The 25,968-nt window shown below is 49.4% G+C and overlaps 1 protein-coding gene across 2 annotated transcripts in view; it reads left to right on the top strand.

Annotated features, from left to right (window-relative positions):
• dlg2 (discs, large homolog 2 (Drosophila)) overlaps nt 1-25,968 on the top strand; it is a 238,858-nt gene that overhangs the window by 6,135 nt on the left and 206,755 nt on the right. For both annotated transcript variants that reach the window (XM_018755316.2, XM_018755317.2), the window contains exon 3: nt 20,879-21,024. In XM_018755316.2, the coding sequence (XP_018610832.1) occupies nt 20,879-21,024 (146 nt within the window). The remainder of the gene's footprint in view (nt 1-20,878; nt 21,025-25,968) is intronic.

Below are 25,968 nucleotides of genomic sequence, written 5' to 3' on the forward strand. Positions count from 1 at the left end.
GGAAAGGTGTTTTCTACCTTGGGAGGTTAGTGACAAAACCATCAGAAATAGGCAGTGGTGTAGAGCACCATCCCATCTCCCTGGGTAACAGCCACATCTAGGAAAAAGGGAATCGAGCACCAGGGTGCAGCTGGTGCAACTTTAATGGAGACTTCTTAGGAAGACAGTTTGGAAGAAACATGAGGAAGGAGATGGATGCCTTAGCCTGGGTTATACTTCCTAGTGAGCCAGCAGGGCATTCTTTACTTCTGGGCCTTTAGTGCCACGTTTAATTCCTGGTTATTAATTTCCGTTTAATTACTTTGGCATTATGGGTAATGAACAAATGAACACCCATAAGTACACCTGCTACGGCGGAACAAGACACACCCTGATGCTGGTGTCCTGGTGTGTAAGTAGTACGAAAGCAGGCGGGTCTTGGTGTGCTGGAGCTCCACAACAAGCTCTTCCCTTGGAGTGGCTTTGAGTCTTAGAGGATGGTCTGGCTGAGGAATACACACTTCCCAAAACACAGGGACCATGTGGGCCGAGCTGCGGAGTGGAGTCGTGCTGGTCTCTTTCCAGCAGCTGGTGTAAAGTAAACACTAGCAGAGCTTGCATTTCCATTTCTCCGTTAGAGAAGCAAAAGCCTCAGGGATGAGAGTTCTTGAGGGAAGCTCAGCATCTCCTCTGTGTGGGGGTATGTACCTGCTGATCTGTTACGGGTTACATGGGGTGTCCAGTGGGCAGGGTGGGCACATTTCGGGTCTGAAGGTCCATCAGCGCTTCTCAAAGCTAAGGTTCTGGGCATCCAGCGAGAGGTGCTGAGGACCTGCCCTTGAGCTGCCTACGCAGCTGTTTCCCGCAGTGGGAGTTCCCCTCCCTGGGGTGCCAGGTGTTGTGTTCTGCGTCAAATTCGTGGCCCGATGAGTCGTCGGGATGTCAGGTGTGCGTGCAAAAGAAAGCAGACACGGCAGATCAGGGAGGATGCGTCTCATCGGCACCTGTGCACAAGGGCACGTGCGCGAGAGGTGCGGCGCACCTGTCTTACCTGGAGGAGTAAGCATTGCTGAACAGAGTGAAAAACATGGCTCTGCTTGCTTGGGTGAACGGTCATGTGTGGCACTGTCACCGTCATCCCCACCTGGGCGTAGGTTCCAACTGCAGGTGTCAAACCACAGCACTGAGAGGTGAATCTAGCTGATGAAATGTCCACGCAACTGTTTTACTATAGTATTGTACTATGAAAATGTCATATTGTGTATATTAATACCCTTGTCATGAAAACATAGGGTTTTAAGACGTGCGTACCAGGATGTGTGCTAATATATAAGCCAGCAGCAGTTACTGGTCTAGAGCCATCAAATCGTGCGGACACACTAATCTTGTGTGTGTGTGTGTGTGTGTGTGTGTGTGTGTGTGTGTGTGTGTGTGTGTGTGTGCGCGCGCGTTACATGTTGAGCGGCAGCACTCGCTGGGCCACATGCTGTGTAGTCAGGAGCGTAACCACTTGGAAAGGTGACCAGTGTCCAAATAGATAGATGATACATCCAGGGAAACGGAAGTAGAAAAATTGAATTGCACTGACATTTATTTACATTTATTCATTTATATCACTCTTTTCTTCAAAGCAACTTCCAATGTTAAGCTACAGTACTTACAAACACCCATTTATGCAGCTGGGTCATTTTACTGGTGTAGTTTAGTGCGAGTACCTTGCTCAAAGGTACTAAAGCAGTAGTTGGGATTCGAACCCATGACCTTAGGATGCGTAGATAGTTTTCAGAGTATTCTCTATGGATTTTGTGGGTTCCAGAATTAATCTAGATTCCCTGATGCTGAAGTATGGGCCAAGAACTGTATTTGGCTATAGAAATGAGAAGGATTGAAAGGGTCTGGCAATAGTACTGTGTTCCTGAGGGCAGCGATGGCTGATCGGGGCATTTATCGTCACTTCAGGTGTCGACATTCTACAGGTGACAGTACTGCACAACTGTGCAGCTCATCACAGACTGTACTCCATATCCCTGTGGCTTTACCACTTAGTTACCTGCCCACGACTGGTAAACTTTGTAGAAAGTGGGCCAGCTGATAGCGTAGTGCCTAGAGCTGCTGCCTCGGAATCCAAAGGTCACGGGTTTGAAGCCCACCTCCAACTGTAGCACCCTTGTGCAAGGTACTTACCCTGAATTGCTCCAGTAAAATCACCCATCTAAATGTATAAATGGGTAAATAATTGTAAGCTGCTTTGGAGAAAAGCATCAGTGAAATGAGTAAATATAGAGAATGTGCTTTAGTTTGTCTTGTTTTCCACGCCATCTATTTTATTAATCAGTTGTCTTTCCTCCTCTCTGTGCAGCTGCGGGTTAATGCAGTGTAGTGCTGAGCATTTTTAATGGTCATGGCTTACATTTCAGGGGGCGTGGGGCTGCAGCGGGCTTGGCCGGGTCCTGCTCTCTGGTGGGTCTAGGGTTCGAGTCCCGCTTGGGGTGCCTTGCGGCAGAGTGGTGTCCAATCCCGGATGTCCGCTCCCCTGCCAGCCTTGCACCCTGTGTTGCCGGGTTAGGCTTCTGCTTGCTGCGACCCCACTTGGGACAAGCGGTTTCATTCACTGTGTGTGTGTGTGTGTGTGTGTGTGTGTGTGTGTGTGTGTGTGTCTTACATTTCATGACAGTCCACATGCTATCTGTGTATGTGGGGTTTTTTTTTTTTTTTTTAATGAATGGTCAATAAACCATTGTTTTAATTATGCTGCAGAACTAATGCCTCCTGAAATAGATGTAATCATCTTACACAGCATTAGGTGCAGTCTAATCTGGCCCGCACAGAGCACGCTGCTAAAGCCCATCGCTGTGGAGCAGACCTGCTCCTCCACTCTTTAACCCCTTCAGATGTAAAAAGGTTTTTTTTTTTTTTTTTCTTCTCCCCCCCCCCCCCCCCCCCCCCCCCTCCTTCAGCAGGATCTGAGGATGAGGAAACGGTTGTATGAGATTTAGGAAGCATCTAAAAATCACCCCTTTCAGATTCACTTGTCCCCTGATCTCCTGTGTGCACAATAAACATGTACTACGTTATCTTCCATCCATTCATTGTCAACTTAGTTTAAAAAAAACTAAACCCTATATCCAGCTATTGGTGTAAGGGATACTGGTTTATACCGTGGTATGAGATAAATCGACTGTACTCAGGAATCACGTGTCTGCATCCAGATCTGTCCTTCGGTTGAAGTCTGAACTCTGTGTATTGTTCTCTGAGATGTGCATCACTTTGGAGAAAAGCATCTGCTTAATTTTAGAATGAACGTAAAGGGAGATGTAAACGCCGTGGTCCAGAGCGCAGTAGCCGGACTTGGAGAGCGCTGCTTGCCGGGTCTGACATTAGTATTCAAGCAACATAGTGTCCATGACAGCTGGCAGGAGTGTAATTTTCATTTTTTTTTTTTTTTTTTTTTTATTTTTTATTAAGGGCAGTGGCAGGAATGCACCATTCAAAGAGCACATGAGAGAGCTCAGCGGACGAGTGTTTAGGAATGTATATTTAATGAAAACCTGCTGTTACAATACTGTAAAATGCAGGAAATGAGGGTAAATTCCTAACGGCTGAAGTTCATCCGCTTGTAGACCTGCAGGTGCAGGGAAGTTTGTCCGATGTTTTATTGCCATATACCTTGTGGGAATCGGTGAATAATGAGAGAATCGGAGGAAATTAGTGGTCGCCTTACCTGAAGACAGCAATGTTATGCGTGTAATTTTCACGCTTTTGTTGGCATAATGGGTTTCGGGGACTAAAGGCTTCGGGTTTGAGGTACTAAAATAACTGCCCTGCTTCGTGTTCACGGAAATAAATGCAGTTCATCTGGCAGCGACTGTCAAAACAGTGTGAACCGGTGTTAGCGGTGATTTCATACTTTTTGGATTTCACACGAGACGCTTTTTAATGTCCCGACATCCGTAACCGTGGTTACGTGTACGCAGGGTACGCGCGATGGAACAATAAGGGTCTTGTCCGTTCCTGCCATGTTTTACTCTGTTCCGGCGCCGTTTCACCTGTTCGTCTCAATCCTTTTCGCACGAGGCCTCGCCCTCTCGTCTTCGCCAAAAGCGCTGCGGCCCGCCGTCCCGCCCCGGAGGCGGCGGCAACGCTTCCTACCAGGGCTGGATTTCAGCTTCCTTAATAGGGAAGGCATTCTGCGGCTCTCCTGTTTCACCGAGAGCCCATCTTGCAAGAGCACTTGTACTGCTGTAATTAATTGGTGCTCCCATGGGGTTTGCGGGGGGTTGGGGTGCGGGGCCGCGGTTCCTGAAACTGGGCTGCCGGGAAAATTATAGCAGGTCTCCGAGCGAAAGGTATATTTCCTCGACCCGTGCGTGAAATGCGATTAGAGAGGCCCGGTACTTACAGTACAGGAGTTCTGCATCTGTCAGCTGCGCCTCTGAGTAATCTGGTCTTCCTGCAGGTCTGTTTGGGCTCTCGCTCTAATCCTGGGCCTTTCGGGAAGCCGCGCACGTGGCGCGTGTCAGGTCGGTCGCCATGCCGACGCAAACCGAGCGTGACTCGACCTCTTTCCTCGACATCTTGCCCTTCAGAAAGTGATGAAGGGAACAAATCTCACAGTGAGCCCTGCTGGTTTGTTTTCAGATGGTTTCTAGGGTCCCGACCACCAGTGACACTCGTCGTCGTCGTCGTTGTTGTTGTTGTTGTTGTTGTTGTTGTTTCTGTTGTCTCCGCTCCCTGGCTGCTGGCCTGGGTCTCTCTGTGGTGCCTTGGCTGTCACTCAGAAGCGGGAGCCGGAGCAAATCTGTCCTGAGTGCTGCGTGTGGAAGAATGGAGCCCAGAACCTACGTGACAGACGTTCCCAGCATGCATTGCGGCTCACGTGTGACATGGGCCCACCGCCTGCCGCGGAGGCGACCCGCATATAACACGCAAACATGTTAGAATGAAAGTACAGCTTCTTTCAGTTCTGTGATTTTGCACGTGAGCACATAATGAACCAGAGACAGAGAGGCATCTGAGCTCATGGGAAAAAATGACACGCTTTTCGCCGCCGTTTTATTCAGCCAGAGAAAGATCAACGTGCAAAAGCTGTGTGCAAGACCCCCCCCCCCCCCCCCCCCCATGGTTCAGTGGGTGTTGAACCCCCTTTTTTGTGTTCTCTTTGGGTTCCGGTCTCTTACGTGGATCTGAAGTGATTCTCGCCCACTGCTCCTCGCAGCGGTGCTGCGGCTCGCTGGGGTTCGAGGGCCTCGTTGAAGGCAGAGCTGTCCTGGACCGGAGTCCTGTCACAGCTTCTCAGTGGTGCTTCCTCTCCTGGAAGATCCTCATCGTTTCGTTTTGTTGGCATGTCACTCACGCACGCGCGGTACAGATGGATTAATGGGCACAGCACAGCACCCCTGTACAAGAAACCAAAGTTTCCCATAAGGTTTCATCCCCGTCGGAGGTCCCTTCTTAAAACGAGCACATGAATTGTGGCTAAAATCAAGAAAAAACAGACCGTTAATAGTGGAAATCAGTTAATCTGGTAAAGCTAGTTCAGTTCTGTACAACTGCTGCTGTGTAATAGTATAATAAGGTTTTAAAGCATTTCCTCTGGAAGAAGACTATAATGCGGCATTACTGTTAGCTGACTTTCTAAGGGGAACAGCGCCATCTCGTGGTGCCTCTGCTGTATTGCGTGTTGTACCTGCGCATGGACAATTCCACATTTAATTTTATCATTGTTTTTTATTGCATTTTATTATTACTCTCAATATTTTTTCCTCTTTATCTCATGCATTTTTTTCCCACAAGGAAACAAGACATCAATTAGACGACGGCAATAATAAGTTAACTATTGTGCTGCTGTCAGTCTGCCGTTTATCCAGGGATAGGCAGTGATTTAACAAAGTAAAGTGAAAGAAGGCAGGGGAGAAAGTGTAGAAGCAAGGCTTAAGAGCACTGCTGGATCGTGAGAAATACAGAACATATACTATGTTTACAGTCACTTAAACAAAAGGATGTTTGTTCCCCAATAGTGTAATTTCCTCATTTTTTTTCTTACCTTTTGCTGTGTTTTCGTTGTGAAAAGGGCTTGTATATGAGTTTTGAAATTCCTATCTAATACAGATTTGGGGGCAGCAGATGCCTTAGTGGTTAGAGCCAAAGTCTTGCAATTGAAGACCTTGGCCCCCGATTCCGACTGTAGCATCCTTGATCAAGGTACAGCTTTATAAATGGATAACTAATGTGAATAATGTAATAAAAAAAAAATACTAATGTGTAACTTTGTACGGTGTATGAACTTGACAGTCTGAATTTGTTTGGAGAAAGTGTCACTTTAATGAAATAACAAACTTTTTGGCTATCATTCATACTAAAGAAGGAAAAAATGTAATTTAAAGTGTTTATTGTTTTTCTTAGAACGGATGACCCTGACACCTTTTAAAAACGCATCAGGTTTGCAGCGACGTCCGCTTTTTCATCACTCCACAGAAGGAGCCAGGAGCTGTTTAATGGCTCTTTTTCATCTGCCAAAGTAGAGTGCGGGCAGAGCTGATTATAGAGCAGCAATAAAATCCATCTGCAGAGCATCCAGGCTGCAGTCTAAATAAGAAACTGCATAATTAAAGTGAACGCTGTACCGGTGGTCACGCACACCTCTCCTCTTTTATGATTATGGTTAATAAAGTCGTATGTGAGGGAAGTCGCCGTTCAGATACGCAAGGGTTTAGCTTATGTCACCCCCGGCCTGGCCCGCATTCCACCCTAATAGGTTGCACTGCAGTAAGCTGTGCCACCTCTGAGCTTGCAGTGTGAATAAAGCTGCGGTGGGAAAGGTCATTTCGGGACGTGCGCAACCGGAGGGCGTGCGTTTCGAGCCGTCTCCCATGGCTTCCCCAGCTTTTCCGTATATCTGTTGTGTTCCGCACCTCACCGAGTCGGCTTGGTCGTCGCGAAGCCCCGCATCAGCTCGACCTCGCTGCGCGAACGTGGGACGGAAGGGACGCGGAGGACAGCCAGCGGCACCGCAGGAGAGGGCCGGCCGCAGCTCCCCCTGCCCTGAAGTTCAGTGAATGTGCTCCGGGTGGCGCCGCCTCTCGCCTCGTGATGGTGCCCTAAGCACAGCCGTGAAAGATTTTCCGTGGTCGCGGTCTGCAGCAGGTAATACAGCACTGTGCGTCCTGGCCCTCAGACCCCCTAGTGCATGTCCCTGTCCCCTGTTCAGTGCTGCATGAGCCACAAGTCGCCAGTTTTTTTTGTGGTATGGAACTAAAAATTCGATACATGCTCAGTCTGTGTGGAGTTTGCATGTTCTCCCCGTGTCTGCGTGGGTTTCCTCTGGGTGCTCTGGTTTCCTCACGCAGTCCAAAGACCTGCTGTTCAGGTTCACCCATAGTGTGAGTGACAGAGAGAGTGTATTCTGCTGATGCATGGATGAGTGACCCTTTGTAAGTAGTGTATCTAGCAGTGTAAGTCACCGCGGTGAATAAGGGGTGTGAGCTGATAGCACTGCATAGAGTTAATCGGAAGCTGCTTTGGAGAAAAGCATCTGCTAAATAAATGTAAAAAAGCTCTTACAAGGACTCACTTCTATAGCCTCTGCAGAAGGAAACGTTTAAAGACGATTTTTGAACATGTAGTGTGTTGGTGAAAAATGAACTGGATGACCTTACTGTTCCTCGCTGGAGCACCAAACTCCAGCTGGCGTTTCACAGGCAGGTAAGGGGTGTGTGTCGGTTCCCGGCGACACGCCAGCGCACGCACTGCATGCCGCGCTCGTCTACACGCGTGCCGCAGCGTCTCCGGTACGAGTTGCCTGCGCTGCAGGGTTCAGTGGGGAAAGAAAAAGATCTGCTACGCTGCTTGGAAATGGGTGCAAGAAGTGCGGTCTGGACCGGTTTCCATGGGAACGGCAGCATGTGGCTGAAAACGACCCTCGGTCGTTTTTTGAGAGCGAAATAAAATCAGAAGATGGGTATCGGAAGCACCGGGGTTCACGTGAAATGCATCGTCCTCGTCGTTCCGCTCGTCAAAAGCCGCCGATGACATCGTTGCCTTGTTTTGCGTGCATGAGGAGCGCACGACGGTGACGTTCCCGCTCGCGTTGCTCCGGCGGGGGGTCGCCGAGGAGTGCTGCTCCCGGGAGCTCTGCAACATTGTGGCGGTTGTGGTTCTGCAGAAAGTCAGTAAACGTGCATTTGGCGCACAAGCGGCAATTGTGGAGCTCAGCGATGTGGGTGCGAGCTGCTCAAACGGGGCAGAGATCGTACCCTTTCGGCTCGGTGCCCCAGGAGGCCTTGCAGCGCGTTTACGGACACGGTGTCGGTTATGGCGTCGGGACGTGTGGGGTATGGCGGGGCTCTCCTCGTGACTGCACGCGCACCCTAACCCTGAACCTGACCCTGACCGCAGTGCCTGGTCCGGTCCACGTTCGGGCTGAGATGGGTTCACGCAGGAGACCTTCGCGTGCCTCCTGGCCGCGTGGATCCGAGAGGCAGGAAACGCAGGCGCTCCGCTACGGAAATGGCGTCTCGCTGGTGAAATTGCGGAAGATGCCTGATGCCAGCCATGAATCTTTTAAGAAAGCGTCTCGGAGGGGAAGGAGAAGTGTGTTAGAAGTGTGGAGACAGAATGCGGAGGAAGGAGGACAGCGGTGTGAGCGGGGAGTGTCTGGTGTGCGCAGCCAGGCTGAACGGTTTCCTCTGTCCTGCTCTTCTTTGACTGCAGGTAAACGCACGTGTGGCACTGAAAGAAGAGGTCTAATACACCTGATAATATGCCTTCGTTACATTTTTCAATAACCCACTGACCTGCTTAGGGTTGCAGTGGTCCAGAGTCCAACCCAGAAGCACTGGGCGTATGGCTGGGTGGTACGCCAGTCAACTGCAAGACAGCCATATAAACACACACACACACACACACACACACTCAGCCGTTTGCACATTAGGGGCAATTTGGAGCCACCTATTCACCTGAACAGCATGTCTTTGGACTGTGGGAGGAAACCAGAGCACCCGGAGGAAACCCACGCAGACAGGGGGAGAACACGCAAACTCCACACAGACTGAGCCGCACTTGAACCACGACCCGCGAGGCGGCTATGCCACCCACCGCACCACCGTGCCGCCCTTACCCACCGATATGAATAATAGTACTATTTTTATTGCCTCGCAAGCGTACGAGCGAGTTTATGAATCGATCCATTTATCCGGCTGGATATTTTCCACCGTTAAAGGACTTTGCTCAAACTCAAACGAGGCTCCTCCCACGACTCGGGCAAACGCGAGGTCACGAGTGAGTGTCCTTGACCTCCGAAGCGAGTCGCCATTGAGCGCACATGCCACTCATCTCCTGTACAGTTAATACCGCTTTAATGTGTGTGTGTGTGTGTGTGTGTGTGTGAGAGACTTCATCTGTGCGCCAAGGGCGGTTGTAACACCTCACTTGGAACCGGTGCCTTCCTGGCTTTGGAAGTCAACCAATGATGCGGTTCGTCGGTGAGCGCGGGGGCGGCCCATCCGTGGGAGAGAGACGGTGGGAACGGAAATAACCGTTAGCTGGAGTAGAGCGGAGAGTAGAGGCGCCGGCCCCCTCCACCCACCCGTTACGTAAACGTGGGGAAAAAAGCCGCGGAGCTGCATGCGTGTGCACGCCGGAGTGTGCGTGACAGTTCTCCGCACACCCGTGTGTCTGCGCGGCGACTGATCTTCCTAGCCCCCCCCCCCAACCCACGGTTACCTTGGCAACGCGATGGGTGAATGTGCTTGCAAACAGCTGCTGCCGTGTACCTGGAAGGAAAAGGAGCGCTTTGGGGGGGGGGGGAGAAGAATGTCAGCTGTTTGTTTGCGGCAGGGAAAGCGCTGCTGCGAGGGAAACGGGCACATCTGTCGGCTCCGTTGGCCCCCCCATCCTCCTAGCATAATAGCAGCTTTTACGGAAGCGGGCGACGCGTCCCGACGCAGCACCGTAGCCCGCGGCTGTCGGCGAGGTGCGGTGCCGTGTTTCCGATCCCTCGGCCCAGCTCCGGATGCCGCGCCGCATCCGTTAACTTCTGGGCCCGCTGCGCTCTGCCGTAACCGCCACCCCCACCCGTCGTGAGACCGGGTCGGTTCGGTGGGGAGCACGTGTCGCCGAGCTGGGACTGACGCCGATCCTTGACAGGCCAGGGTACTCTTACCCAGGGCCCCTCTCTGGCCCCGAGGTTCTCCTCCCTCCAAGATGCCCTGGCACCCCGTAATTGCCCCCCCGCGGTCCCGCCGCTGACAGCGGTCTCCCGGCGGCACCGGTGACGGCCACGTCTGACAGCTCGCGGCGAACGGCAGCACGCGCTGCTGCGCTCAGCGTTCTGCCGCTCTGCGTACGTGATCGGGGTGCCTGTAAAGTGCAGCCTTTCGCTTCCCTTTCGGAGCTTCACCCCAAACGTTTTTTTTTTCCAGTACGCAGACAAAAAGAAACGCACCAATAACGTTGACCGGATTGCTCAACGGTTTGATTCTTTTCAAACGAATTTTCACGTCGCGAAATGGAATTTAGTCCTTTGTGATACAGGTGCACCCTCTCGGGCTCCAGATTAACATGAAATAATTTTTATTATCTACAGATGACATTTGGGCAAACAGATGGCGAAAGCAGGTTGTGCCGGGCCGCAACTGGTTTCCGCATCCGCGCTGGCATTTGGCAAACGGTGATCACGTGCGCCTTGTATCCCTGCGTGCGGGATTAACGGGATTTGCTTAATTTTTAATTTCCGTTAATTGTGATAATTCGGAAGAAGAAAAATATTAACAGCAGGTTTGAGATCAACCCCCCCCCGCCGCCCTTCCTAATAGCAGCGTTTTTCATCCGCTGAACTCGCGTCTGCTCCACAATGGGGCAAAGTGTGTGCGCGGCGTATTGTGCGTTTCCCGCGAGACCCGCTGTACCTACAGCTCAGTGGGGTAATTCTGCGCGGTAATTGATCATAGCAGCAAAGTACCTGTCAGAGCACTTTGTAGGAAGCGCTCGCCGGCACAGGCGGCGTTTGTTGTGTGTGAGACTGTGTCCTGTTGAACGCGCCGCTGGGCTCTCTCGGCAGGCGTCTCCCCGAGGCCTGAAGACGCGCAACACTGCGGACACCTGTGGTACGAAGTCCTGGGTAAAGTACCCCGGAGGTGGTCTAGGCTCCCCGCTCTCGGTCAGCGATGCTGCTGCTCTTCTGGAGCCTCTCCTGAAATCGCTGGGTTGGGGGGCACACGCTGGACAGGAACCCAGTCCCCCCCCCCACACGCACACGTGCTACGGGCAATGTAGCGTCACCGGTTCACCTTAAGTGCATGTTTTTGGACTGTGGGAGGAAACCAGAGCACCTGGAGGAAACGCACAGGTACAGGGAGAGATGCAAACTCTACGCAAACCGAGCCGGATTCGAACCCACGCCCCAACGTCCCGGGAGGTGCGGGAAAGCCGCCGTGCTGCTCGTGCCTGGCGAAGCTCGACGTGCTCTCAAAAAAGGTACAACTGCTCGAAATTCGCTCGAGATCCTCGGCAGGCGTGTGCTGCGCCGCATCGCTCGGTGGAAAGCAGCTCTTTGGTTAGGTTCTGTGCTCGCTGCTGAGCGGCTGAAGATTTCACAGGAATCTGTGCATAGGAGGGAGAAGGAGATTGAAACCTGGTGGGGTGGCTTTTCTCACTGTTTCTCCCTACTCGGCTTGTCGGAAAGTTTCTTAAAGTAGTTGATAAAGAAAAACGGCAACAAAAGGATCTCACGTCTGTGTGGATGGGGCAGCAGGTGGCGTAGTGGTTAGAGCTGCAGCCTTAGGGCCCAAAGAACCCAGGTTTCAATCCAGCACCCTGCTGCAGTACCCTTGAGCAAGGTTATTTACCCTGAATTGCCTCAGTAAATCATTGTAAGTACGTTGGTTCATCTAGCGAACGCTTTTCTCTAAAGCGACGTACATCTCAGTCCCAAGTTTAACACATTTATTCATTTAGCTGATGCTTTTCTCCAAAGCAACTTACAACGTGAAGATTGCAATTATTTAGCCATTTATACAGCTGGGTAATTTTATTGGAGCAATTTAGGGTAAGTACCTTGCTCAAGGCTACTGCAGCCGGAGGTGAGGCTCGAGCCTGCGATCTTTGGGTCCAAATGCAGTAGCTCTAACCACTGCGCTACCAGCTGATTGCCAAGAAAAAAATACAAGAAGTGTGTCCCACTGACAGAAGGAGATCTGGATGAAGACATGCGATTCTTGAGTACAGCCAGTTTGTCACATACCATGGTATAAACCAGGATCAATTACACCAGCAGCTCTATATCGGGTGGGGGATGCAGTGGCGCAGCGGCGCAGCAGGCTTGGCCAGGTCCCGCTCTCTGGTCGGTCTGGGGTTCGAGTCCCGCTTGGGGTGCCTTGCGATGGACTGGCGTCCCGTCCTGGGTGTCCCCTCCCCCTCCAGCCTTGCGCACCGTGTTGCCGGTTTAGTCTCCAGCTTGCCGTGACCCCACTTGGGACAAGCGGGGTTTTTTATTGGGTTTTTTTAAAAAAATGTTTGTAATTAACAGCTTAACTTCCTAAGTTTCTTTGGAAGAAAAGTGTGTGATGAGTTAATAGACACACATGCATCCTGGTAAGATATACTGCATAGAACCACAAGGTTTTCATTGCAGATAAGAGGAAAAGCTATCGATGGCGTAATGAGAAATTGCCCGCAGTGGCGCTTTCCCCGAAGGGACGTGTGTCTGGGGCCGGAACCGAACCCGTAACGAGCTCCTGCACCCCGGCCCACGGCCGAGCCGCCGCTGCGTTCGGGAACGCGTGCTTGGACTGTTAAAGAACGGCGAGGGTCCAAGCGATCTGTGCACCACCGAGCGTCCCGGGCTCTACGCAGCAGGCTTTGTGGGAGCAGTCGAGTGTGTGGGAGTGCGTGGGTGTGTGGGAGTGCGCCCTCGCGCCGCATCGACTGCAGCCGGGTCTACCGCAGTGATTAATTTGTTTGGACCGATGCGACCCAGTGGAGTAAGTGAGCCCCTGTCGGGCACCACGTTGGACCCCCCCCAACCCCCCTTGCCTGGGTTGCTGCCAATTCTCCAGGGTCTCTGCAGACATGGATCTGGGTTGGGGGTTCTGGCAGGACTCCACGGGCTCAGTGCCACGTGTTACGGGACACTTAATCCGTGTTTGATTCCTCGTGCCGCCCCAAGTGTCCGCGCTTGCCCCCGCCCCTGCAGGACCGGCGCACCCGTGACCCATCAAACGCCCGCGAGCCCATCATTTACGTTCATTAATTCAGCTGATGTGTTTCTGCAGAGTGACTGAGTTACTTGTAATTATTCACCCGTTTAAACAGCAGGGGAATTTCTATGGGAGCAGCTCAGGGGTTAGTACCTTCCGGAAGGGTGCGGCAGCAGGCAGTGAGATTCGGACCTCGGTGCGTTGAACGCAAGGCAGCAGTTGTAAGCACTGTGCCACCTGCTGCCCATCAGTGTATCAGTTTAAAAAACACCCAAAACAACTACACACACACACACGCCATCTGAAACCACTTGTCCCATACGGGGTCGCGGGGAGCCAGAGCATAACCCGGCAACTCGGGGCGAAAGGCTGGAGAGGGAGGGGACACACCCAGGATGGGACGCCAGTCCATCGCAAGGTACCCCAAGCAGGACTCGAACCCCAGACCCACCAGAGAGCAGGACCCGGTCCAACCCGCTGCGCCCCCGTCCTAAACAACTAAAGCTTTCCAAAACAAGGCAATGTGTAGCATCTCTGCTGCAGGACTGAAGTGCGAGGGATTGTGGATAAGCACATTCTTGGAAATATTCTCCGAAATATTATTCTTTTTGCCCCATTTCGGTTCGCGCGGGATGTTTCAGCCGTACTGAATCCGTCGATTTCGTCGCCCTGTCGCCCATTCAGTGCTGCTGTCAGGGGGTCTGTCGCTGTTTATCAGCGTGGTGCTCTCGTCTAGCTCCCCGGAACAATGGCCCTTACAGTAGGGTACCGTGGGAGTCGCGCCTGCCATCAGTCCCCTTTCTTTCATTGCTTTGTCCAGGCCTGAATACCATATCCCATGAAGCTCCATTTCAGGGGACAAAGGGAAAACTGATATCCCATTTTCCAGGTCATTTACCTTGCTCAGTAGTGAACTTTTATGGATTCATACATTTGAAACGCAGAGACAAACTAGGTGTGTGTGTGTGTGTGTGTGTGTGTGAGGGAGAGAGAGAAAGACATCACAAAGGAGTTAACTGTCTGGAAGTGATGTTCTGCTCCAGTTTTGCTATATTACCCTTGCAGGTTCAATATTTGGGAGTAGTGTAGTTTGCTGTTAGGATGCTCCTATCGACTAATTACAAATAAATTGGCATAATATGGCCTGCTGGCGTTTTCTTTAATGAGTAGAGTTACATGTGGTCCAGACATGCCAGAGTTGCTGAATTCATTTGAATAATCCTAATTAAATATCCCATAAGGTGTGATACACAAATTTTGTACTGGTTTGGGTGGCCAAGCCTGGCTAAGCGCCTCCCCATCACCCATGAGAAGAGCTGCACCCCTCCGGATCGCACTCGGAAGGGTAAAAAAGCCGGAGCGTGGGGCCAAGGGGAGCTGTATGGGGGGGACGATGCGGGGCTGTGGGAGGTGGGTCGAAATTCCCCGAAACTCTTGTTGATGGCTCCATGGTGCATCACAGGAAGGGATTCCTGGCAGCGGAGCGCAGGGCAGTGCCGGAGGGGCCTCGTCACCGTCTACTCCGGGCCGGCATTTAGAAGCCGCGCGTAAGGCCGTGTCGCTCCACGGTAACCGCCCGGGGTGCGCTGACATGGCTCGTTCGAAAAATGCCCGATAGAAGGTTCGAAGCAGCCTGTTGTTGTAGTTCAAATAGATGCCAAGGAAGGGGGCTCTGTGTATTCCCCGGATTTTGTCCTCGGACCCTGCGGGGCGGGCTGGGGGTGGGGAGCTGGCGCGGCAGCACTAAGTACATTACCCACCAGTGAGGTGAATGAGAAATCAGCTGTCACTGGGGGGGGGGAGTGGGGCCTCCCCGCGGATTAGCCTGGCCAGCTCAGATGCTGGGAGCCGCTGCCGTCTGGCTCTGCCATTCCGCACCGCTTCCACGGGACCCTTGGCGCCGACCATTTCCATGGAGACCAAGGAAGTTCTACTGCACTGTAAGTTCTGAGCAAGGCAGGCGCTTCTTCCGCTTCGGAACCTAGGAAAGTGCCTTGCAGGGTGATGCCGCTGGAGTCACGGCATGTTAGCGAAGGGCGGGAAACTTCGGGCGGGAGGACCTCATAAGGGTCGTGTAAATTTTACCGCCCGGCGAATCGGAGGGATTTGCATACGTTTAAATCCGCGCCTTCGTGTGGAATTTCGCTTTCCTTCAAGAGTTGGACGAGAGAATGTTTTTCGGCCGCTTAAGTAACTTATGAATACGGCAAAATGAAACATGAGCGTGTTTTCCAGTGTAGTGCAGTGGAATGCGGCGCACGGTTGCTGGTGTTCCCGCCGCTCCGGGGCTGCGTCAAAGTGGCACGGACACAATGAGACCTTGTCGCGGACGCGCCGAAAACGGCATTAACCGGCATTCACATGTAAATAGGATTTCTCTCCTGAGACGCCGAACTCCATACTGCAGGGGTGGGGACTGTTTGCTCGCCGTTCTGCGTTCGGCCTCTTTTGTCGGACATTGAATGGTCCATCCGATACACCAAAGTTGCTCGCGAATGGGAGCAAAAGACAAAGCAAACGCACGGAAACCAGAGCCCTGGCTCGGGCTGCTTTCGTTCTTGACGCATCCACGTTTATGTTTGTATCGGTAATTTTGTTTGTCGTCTCTGTGGCATCGTGGGATTGAAGTCAATTCGGTGCGACTTTACCAGAGTGTCGGTACATCGACTGACTGTCGCGATGGACTTGAAAATGGCGCCGGCTTCGTGCCCAACATCTGGTCCCTGGTTCGGTGCAAGCGCATTATTAATTGATGGATATTTTCACCGTTTGGATGTGTTGATCAGACTGACGTTGACAAGGTGTCTGTGCCCGGGAACTAAGCGAATAAGACAGTTCGGTCAAGGTGGCGATGAAATGCTGTCTAGATTATTACTCCAGTTTGGATTAGTAATGCGTGCCGTGTAATTATTATTCCAGCGGCAGCGTGTCACTGAGTTCCCTTCTCTTTGTCACGTGTTGACGTGTGATATGCTGTCTCTGATGACATCTAGCTCACCTGGTTCCTTTTTCAGAAAATCAAGAAGTTCCATGTAACTAAGTCTTTGAAGTTTAAGCACTCATAATACAGCATCTGCATTAATAATATTATTATTATTATTATTATTATTATTATTATTATCATCAGCTGAGATCATTGATTTTAGGGCATCACTGGACTATTACAGCAACAAAGCTCAGTCATTACATTAAATAAGATAAAGGTGAAAGGTGCTAAAATATGTATAAAATTTACTTCCCTTTGAGATAAAATTCCCAGCTGTGCTGTGCAGAGTAGTAGAAGTAACTGGGTCCTTGGGGGGAGGGGTGTGATGATGCTGGTTCTACAGAGTTGGTGATACAGCAGTTTGGACAGTTCTTGGGAGCTGTTTTCAGCCTTCGAAAGGCTAGTTTTGGGATGAAATGAGTTCTAGAATCTTCTCTCCGGGGAGCCGTGGTCAAGCGGAAGGCTGAATGTGAAACCGAGTCAGGGTGGGGGGGGCAGTGATCGGCGCAGTTCTGCAGTGGGGCCGAGGGTAGCCCGGCCCTCAGGTTTCTCCCGAGCTGCATTCCACGTGTGCGTGAGTGAAGTTTCAGTTTCGGGAGTGTTTCCTGCTCGCGAGTACACATCAGCTACTGGCTTTCATTTGGAAAGTGACTTGCAGCAGGTGCAGGAAAAAGTATGATGTGTTTGAATGCGTTTCGTATCAGCTTCCCATATTTAGCTCAGGTTGCGCGTTCCTCTTTAAGTGTCAAGTTTTACCGTCACAGCTACCGAAAAAACGCGGTGAAATGCTTGTGATTCTCTTCAGATCATCTATGGTGTAACTGTTCACGCATCGTAACTCCAGAAGCATCCCCAGATACAACCTTTATTCAGCCAGTACTCTGGTATTGTACTGCTCATTTGTGTATCTTATAATATTTAATTTAAAAAAAAAAAATTGGTGTGGGTATCGGGATTTGTCTTTCCTCTGTCTTATGCACCTACGTGAATGATGAACCTCAGTGCAGCAAGTGATAGGTAACAAGTTAGGTTTGCTTGAGACTTTCATCTCTGCAGCTATGTCTCCTTCTCTTAATGTAATGCATAAATTGTACTTTTGCTGAGATGTACGTCGCTTTAGACAAAAGCATCTGCTAAATGAATAAATGTAAATGTAAATGATACATTCCTCTCTTCCCACAGTGATGTACATCTGGGGGGAGGGAGTGCAAAGGAGGGCAGTGGAAAAATATAAGAACAAACAACAGTACTAGACATTCAAGATACACAGGAAAAGATGCTATACCCCGTGCGTATTTTTCAACGGCTGTACACAAGGACCCAGCCCAACCACCAACCTGAAGCCACAGAGAACAACACCCAGCATAGCCAACATACATCTTCATGCCCTGAAACCAAGAAGCTTAACTGACCTAACCCACCCACCAAACTGAAACTAATCCCACCAACAAAACCCAACCAACAAACCAGATCTAACCCACCAACAAATAACCAAACCAAGTCTAACCCACCAACAAAACACCTAAACCAAGCCTAACCCAACAAACCAGCCATCCAGCCAACCCACTAACAATAACCAACCACCAAACCACACCCAACAAAGCCAAACCTACAGACCAGGTCTCAACCACCAACAGAAACCAACCAAGCCTACTCCTTCAAACACAAAAACTAACCATCAAACCAAGCAGACCAAGTCTAATACATCAACTCAGAACCATCAACTCATACTGCCAACAAACCAAGCCTAACAACCAACCAAACCAGCAAACCACATCTGATCCACCACCAAAAAAAAACCAAAGGAAGGCTAACCACCAACACAAAAAAAAAAAAAAATCAACCAACCCCAAGAAAACCAAACCAACAGACCAAGCCTAATTCACCAACAACAAACCACACCAGACAAGTACCAACATGAGTATTTCACTGAAGTTATCAAGTGGGCACCTCCCTTTGTCGGTGTTTCGTTGAATTAGGCCCACGACACCTCTGCAAGGCTCAGCAATGCAGAATAATAATAATAATAAAAAAAAAAATATGGAGCACACAGTGCAATAGTAGAATTTACATTATGATTATGGAATAATTACTAGTTCAAACAGCATGGAAAGTACAAAATGTGACGTGCGACCTGATTTCGTATGCGTTGCCTCTGAAGAGTACAAGGGCTGTTGGAGGGAAGAGCTTCATCGTTGCTCAGTGTATTCACAGCTCGTGCACGCGGAGCTACGTTTCCTCGGTGGTGTGGCCTTTCCGCAAGAGCGGCTCGCAGATCCTTCAGTCGGTGATCTTGGAGTCTAACTCTGATGAGAAACGCCACGCTTTCCTGCGGGAACGATGGGCACGAGGACGCCTTACCCAGGGTGCTTGCTGTCGTCTTCTCCGTTCTGGGTTGAGCGCTCCTGCATGGCCCATGGTGCTCTGCAGTAAATGCAGCAGTATTTGAAGTAATCCCACGCAGCTTCTCAGTAGTAACGGCGAGGGCCCCCCAGCGCTGTTCAGACCACAAAAGAGGCGGCACGTCCCAGAGCAGCTTTTACACCCGTTCGTGTTGCTTCTGCTAGACTGTCTGAGGCTGTGCTAGATGCTCCATTTTTGCCACCACCTCCGCTTCATGTCAGGGACATAGGGACTGAAAGGCATCCTCTGGTGTAAATGCACACTTTTTGCTGCTTGGTCAAATCCCATCTTTCCCAAGGATGTCTTTTAAGAAAAAAAGAAAAAAAAAAAAAAAAAACTCCCTGCTGCAAGTCTGTTGTCTTTTCTGTTTGACTGTCAGAGGCTCTCTGCCAAACATTTTTCAGTCCACTGCGACTATAGAGACAAAATGGAACGGGGTCCAAACTGGCCGAGGAGAAAGACTGTCTGACGTACTCTCCTCTCTGCGAACCTAATGCCATCCCTAAGGACGTGCCCGTCGTTCATTGACACGTTAAAATGAACAGAAAACAGCTTGGCTTTTTACCCACCGCGACGTGAAACAAGATTTTAAATCAGTTTTTGGCGGGAATGAGGCAACAGTAAAAAAAAAAAAAAAAAGTAATAATAATTTGTGTGTAAATGAAGCGCTTCCCGCTTTGAGTGCCGGTTCTGGAGAGTTCACAAGGTGACCCGTTTGACTGCCAAGAGACACGGAGAGATCTGAAGGTGTTAATCTGGAGATGGAGCCTTCTGCCATGCTAAATTTGTGTTCGTGAAGCACGCTAAAGCTGCTCTAATTCAGGTGGCGTGTCGCTTAGCTGAAGGCTCGGAAATCTGGCCTCGGATGTCTCCCGTCTTAAGCTGAAGCTGCTGCCGCCGTAACTGTTAATGTGTAGTGGTGTTAGAGCGGGCGTGCTGAGTCAGAGAGGATCTCTCTTTTCATAATATGATCGGGTGCAGCAGAAGAGGATGGAAATCGGGAGGTGAGTTTGGCTCTCGGACAGCCGCTGCTTAGGACGCCACGGTGCCAGTTCTGCTTTGGGCCATGTGGGACGAAGGGCAGCTCCGGCAACTCTGCGCACGCGTGTGTTGTGTGTCTGTGCAAATCCAAGATTTGCTGCGTCTGCGGAGTGCCTTACTTTTTTCTGTACATCAGTCAACAAACCTCAGAAGAGAAGGGCCATTGTCATTAAGGATGCGACGATGCGATGGACAGTCGCTGTGGATGACAGCTATTCGGTTTCTGTTTTTATGAAATGCAGGGGTGGAAATAAACAATTAACAATATATTAATATCAATGAACTTCCCATAGCGGTTCAGTGTTTGGATCTGATAATTGAGGAGGCCATGGATGGCCTTTGGAGTGTACGCGGGCATTTTCATCCTGGAATACAGGAACATCAAGAGGGATTAGAGTTTGCAACATAGGGTGCACGTGGTCCTATTTGGCCTCATGTTCCTTGGGTGTATGACCATACAGAGCAATTATCAGACCTAATGACTCTTGCAAGATGACTGCCCGAACCATTATGGACCCCTACTACGTTTGACAGTTGGCAACAGACGTTGTGGGTTAAGGATTTACTCCGTCAAAGCGTAAACTCCTCCACATATAGGAAATAGGATGAAATATGACTCATGAGTCCATATCAGTACTTTCCATTTGTCAGGGGTTCAGGTTTTGTGCTCCTTACAACCATGCTTTCCAAATGACAGCCCTGCCATAAATTTCAGCTTTGTGATGCTCACAGTGTACAGTTTTTGTTCAGACTGAGCATAAGAGGTTCTGATTCAGTTCTGTGGTAATTGTTGAGGCTGTACTTTTGGGGCATCTAGCAACTATCCTGTGAACTGTCCATCTCTCCCTGTCGTGATCGCGGAATGGCGACCACTGTTAAATACATTTAATGTGTCAGATACATTAAATAATTTTGTACATTTTATGTTTGTTTGCATGATGATTTTGGCCTCTTTTCGACCTCTATTTGTTGCCTCGTTGCTTTGAAAACTCATCTGTCAAAGTGCTGGTTGTTAGACCTCTTTTCTAACTGACACACACTGCTCATGTGCAGTCAACCTAATATGATTCACACTTCTAGCTGTATTTATAATTGGGTTTTAGGTTCTTCCGAGTTGAACTCCTTTGTCACGTGGTGTTTCTGTTATAAATGGAAATAAATATGATGCAATGTTTCAGATTTCAGCCGGGTGAAGAGACAAGAACATAAACGTGTTGGCTTGTTCCAGAGGCCCCCGATGGCACCTCGTAATTCTTTTGCATCTGTTTTGTCACAGATATCCAGGAGTTTTATGAGGTCACTCTGTTGAACACGTATAAGAGCTGTGAGCAGAAGCTGGAGGAGGCCAACCACATGGCGGAGAAGTGGGAGCGAAGTGGCTCTCCCACCCTCGCCCTCCAGCGCACAGAGCCGCGGGAAGAGGTGAGGGGCTCAGCCACCGGTATCTGCCATCAGCACTTCACAAATTCCATTGGCATCCAGAGCACCTAGTGCTTTTAGGGGCTGGAGCTGCTGGCTTGAGGACCTCGACGAGCCCTGCTGTTGCACCTTCGAAAAAGAACTTGAATGGGTTATGTAAAATACGCTGCCACATTAGTCGGAAAAATATGTCAGTGTAACCTGTTGGTCACTTTGCATTAAAAAGTTTCGCTAAACGATGAGGAAAAATACGTGGAATACGTGTAACTGGTCGATGAGTCATTGCTGTTTTGCTTTGCTCATATTAGTTGCACACTTTGCATTATTAATTGATTGGGACCGATAAGCCATTTAAACAGATGGAATTTTATTGGAGCTCTTTAGGAACATCGCTGAAAGGCAGAATTGTGGATTGGGATTTGATCTCGCAACCCCAGGGCTTTCCGTGCTGAGAGCGCTACTCTACAGCGCTGTATTATTCATAAGTTTTAAAAATTCCATCAACGTTCCGTCTTTTTTTTTCCTCGACAGATGTCCAACTTGTGAAAGTGTTACTGCAGTTTTGTTGTTCCTGCATTATTATGAGGATAAATTATGGTCATATGACGTCAAAACTTTGGCATTGTGGGACGAGGCCTCCTACATAACTCGCCTTAATTGAACAGAACGGTGCAAAATAATATTGTTTGTGGAGCTTTATCCAACACCTCTGTGTCAGAAAACTAATGCTACATTCCGGTTAAAAGGGCCAACTGGCTCTGAACAAGTATTGCCCTTTGCAGGCGGTTGTCAGATGAATGTGTTGCATATCTTATCGCCCTGCATTCGACCGGTACGGGGAAAGCATTAGCATTAATTGCTTAAATGGAACATTAATTAAAAATACAGCAATTAAATCAGGAAGTAATAGCAATCTCGGTCATTATAACATTTATTGATTGAATGGATATTGCCAAGCTGCGTTTTAAACAAGCTCCGCCCTCTTTGTAAAATGGATCGATTTGGTAGTCACACCCTACCACCGCTCCCCTCGGAGCTGACACTGATATACCGTGTTGGGATGATGGAAATTATTAGTAAGGCAGAAATGGAAATGGATACTGCAGGCAAGCAACGGTTATTGATTTGTAGGCCGGGGGGGAGAAGGAAGTCATTAAGGTGCTGGAGTTGGGATGGAAAAGGGTAGCGGCACTTGACTGGCGGCTCGGGAAACGCTTTGTCTGCGATGCCAGAGCGGCCCGGCATGGGTTGGTCATGTGACAGAAAGAGGGTAGCAGATATTATTGAGAAACATTGAAATTTGGGCACTTCAGTAATAATGGAGCGCTAGTTTTGAACTGGTGACCAGCCGGTGTCGGACGTGTCACAACAGCGGTAAAGGCGGTGGATGAGCCGTTCTGCTGTCATAATAGTGTCGTAATTGGCCTCAGGCCTGAGCCATTAAATATCTTCTCGGACATCTGTAAAAGTGCTCCCTGCAGGGGAAAATGAGCAGCAGAAAACAAAACATTTCTGCTATTTTTCGTCTCCTTCCAGCAGAGGGAAAGTGCTTATTTAAGAAGAGCTGTCCCTTCTACGTGAGGCTTCGGGATGGATATTGGCATCAGTCTGAGGCCGTAAAGGCTATGAACTCATATATTCAAAGTCACCTCTATTGCCATTCCACTATAGGTGAGTCACACATACAGGGGAACAAAATTTTGTTTCTCTTGGACCTCTGTGCCACATAGGACATACTGTACAGTGCGCGCGCACACACGCACGCACACACACACACACACACACACACACACACACACACACACCATCTGAAACTGCTTGTCCCATAGGGGGTCGCTGGGAGCCGGAGCGTAACCCGGCAACATGGGGCGAAAGGCTGGATGGGGAGGGGACGCACCCAGGACGGGATGCCAGTCCATAACAAGGCACCCCAAGCGGGACTCGAACCCCAGATCCACCGGAGAGCACAATACAGTGCAAATACAGGACCCTGTGGTACACAGGCCAGAGTCTGGCGACGATATACATAATACACAATATATCTGGAATATAAATAATACCAAAAGATTTACAAAAAATATGCAGTACAAAGACAACTATATGTCGTTTTTTGAAGATAAACGTTTATTCTCAGCCGGATTACAAGTGGATCGCTGTGTAAACGGAGAGTGCGGGTACTAGAGTGGCCTGCCCGCAGTCCTGACCTGCGTCCGTTTGAGAATGCGTGGCGCATTATGAAGCACAAAATATGACGATAATGGCCCTGTACAGTTGCGCAGCTGGAGACCTGTGGATCATGATGATGAATGAATGGCGGAAAATTCCCTTTCTAAAACTTCACCGACTGCGTCTTCACTGTCCAAACGCTTCATAAGTGTTACTAAGAGACGTGGTGATGTTGCGCAGCGGTAACCGCTCAACTTTCCCAACGTTTTTTTGGATATGTTGCAGGCATCAAATTTCAGAATGAACGTATATGTCCAAAAAACAATGCAGCTGATGTGGTAAAACATAAAAAATACCATGTCTATACACTGCTTTTGTTTGAATACAAGTCAGTGTAAATGACTTGTCTTCAAGCAGTGTAAATCACTGCTTTTTGTTTTTATTAGCATTTTCCATATTATTGCAGCTTTTTTGGAACTGGGATTGTACATTTTTTAATGTAATGTACTAATTACTAATTTCCAGCTTTTGCAAAAATATTTTAATTTTCTTAGTTGAAAAGGTCTCCTGGTTGATGATAGCCTTTTTCAATTCATCTTCTTTCATTTGCTGAAAAGGTTTAAAGTGACATCAGCTGCTGGTCATTTGCAGTGCATATTGTGTGTGTGTGTGTGTGTGTATCCGACTGCTCACACAAACCGTACGCGCACTGCTGTGTGGGAGTAATCCGATTATCAAGCAGCAAGACTTTTTTTTTTTTGTGGCTTTTTTGTGCCTTCTGTTTTAATTCTCCCCCAAGGTTAAAAACAAGACGCAGACTGCAGGAAAATAAAACGAACGGTGACAACGTGAGCCGAGCTGCTGCTAGATTCCGAGCTGTCGCTTTGCATCACTATATATACAGGTGGAGAGCAGGTTGATGTGTCAGTAGTGGCACAGAGGGATCATCTTACATGAGTGTGTGTGAAGTGGTGCGAGGCTGGGAACCAGGTGAGCTACTCTCCAGCGTGGCACTCTGCTCTTTGGCTCTTGGCATCTCATAATCCCAGTCGGGAGCACTTAATATTTGTCTTGCATAGTATCACACTTTGGAATTATGTAGCATTGAGCGATCTGGGCAAAGATCTCCCAAAATGTCAGTTAAATTTATACAAGATGAGGCTTTTAGCAGCGCACTGTTCATCTGCAGCATTGTAGTGGGTTCACATTACATTTATTTATTTAGCAGACACTTTTCTCCAAAGCAACTTCCTATGTAGTGTTATCAGCCCATGCACCTTATTCACCAAGATGACGTACACTGCTTACAAAGGGTCGCTCATCCATACATCAGTGGAACCCACTTGCTCTCTCTGTCACTCACAAACAGTATGGGTGAACCTGAGCAGCATGTCTTTGGACTGTGGGAGGAAACCAGAGCACCCAGAGAAAACCCACACAGACATGGGGAGAACATGCAAACTCCACACAGACTGAGCAGGGATCGAACCCATGTCCTCTCGCACTACCCAGGCACTGAGACAGCAGCACTACTCGCTGTGCCACCGTGCTGCCACATTAAATATTCCATGGAAAAAGTGATGAGTCTCATATTTTAAACTGGAGCAGATGTAGCAGTAGCGTTTTAAAATTGGTTTGTTTGTACCGTGGAGACCCTGCTTATGAACTTAATTGGGAGCAGGAGTTTTTTTTACACAGAAGTTTCTTAGTTGAATGTGATACAGGGTGGAACAGAGGGCTTCTCACCCATTCAGTATCACTTCTGTCTTCTAGTTCTGTATGCAGCTGCTCATGAGACAAAAACAGGGGTGTTGGACTAAGTGACTGTGCTTTGAGCATTCATTCATTCATTCACTCATTATCAAGAACCACTTATTCTGATTAGGGTCACTGGTGCTTTAAGAATCACATGTCTGTATCTCTCTGTCTTTGTAAAATGTGCTTTAGTTTACTCTGGGATGTATTCTAAATTTATTCAGAGTTTTTTTTTTTTTTTTTTTTTTTTGAGAAAAGCATCTGCTAAATGAATAAATGTAAATATAAATATCAGCAACATGACAGCTCCCTGTTTTGGATGGGATCAGTGCAGTGAGCTCTATTTCTCTCCCGCTGAGCAGCTCATAGAGACCAGGCTCTGTGTTTAGTGTCCCCTGACTAGGTACTTGTGACCTCTAAAGTAAGGAAGCACAGTGAAAAACACTGGCTGGAACTAGAGCAGGATGTTGACAGACTTAAGCAGTTCTTACTATTTTGATCACTGTCTTTTGGCACATTGGGTGAAGCGTTTGTATGTGATTTGAATGGTATACACACACACACACACACACACACACACACACACATACATACGAACCACTTGTCCCATACGGGGTCGCGGGGAGCCGGAGCCTAACCCCAGCAACACAGGGCGCAAGGCTGGAGGGGGAGGGGACACACCCAGGACAGGACACCACTCCATCACAAGGTACCCCAAGCGGGACTCGAAATCCAGACCCATTGGAGAGCAGGACCCGGTGCAACCCGCTGTGCCACTGCACCCCCCAAATGGTATACTGCCTTTATGAAAAATAAATACTAAATACTTCTCAAAAAGGGGGTGCGGTGGCGCAGTGGATTGGACTGCAGTCCTGCTCTCCGGTGGGTCTGGGGTTCGAGTCCTGCTTGGGGTGCCTTGCGGCGGACTGGCGTCCCGTCCTGGGTGTGTCCCCTTCCCCCTCCGGCCTTACGCCCTGTGTTGCCGGGTAGGCTCCGGTTCCCCGTGACCCCATAAGGGACAAGCGG

This window comes from Scleropages formosus, chromosome 4, assembly GCF_900964775.1.
Source record: "Scleropages formosus chromosome 4, fSclFor1.1, whole genome shotgun sequence".
Lineage (NCBI taxonomy): Eukaryota > Metazoa > Chordata > Actinopteri > Osteoglossiformes > Osteoglossidae > Scleropages > Scleropages formosus.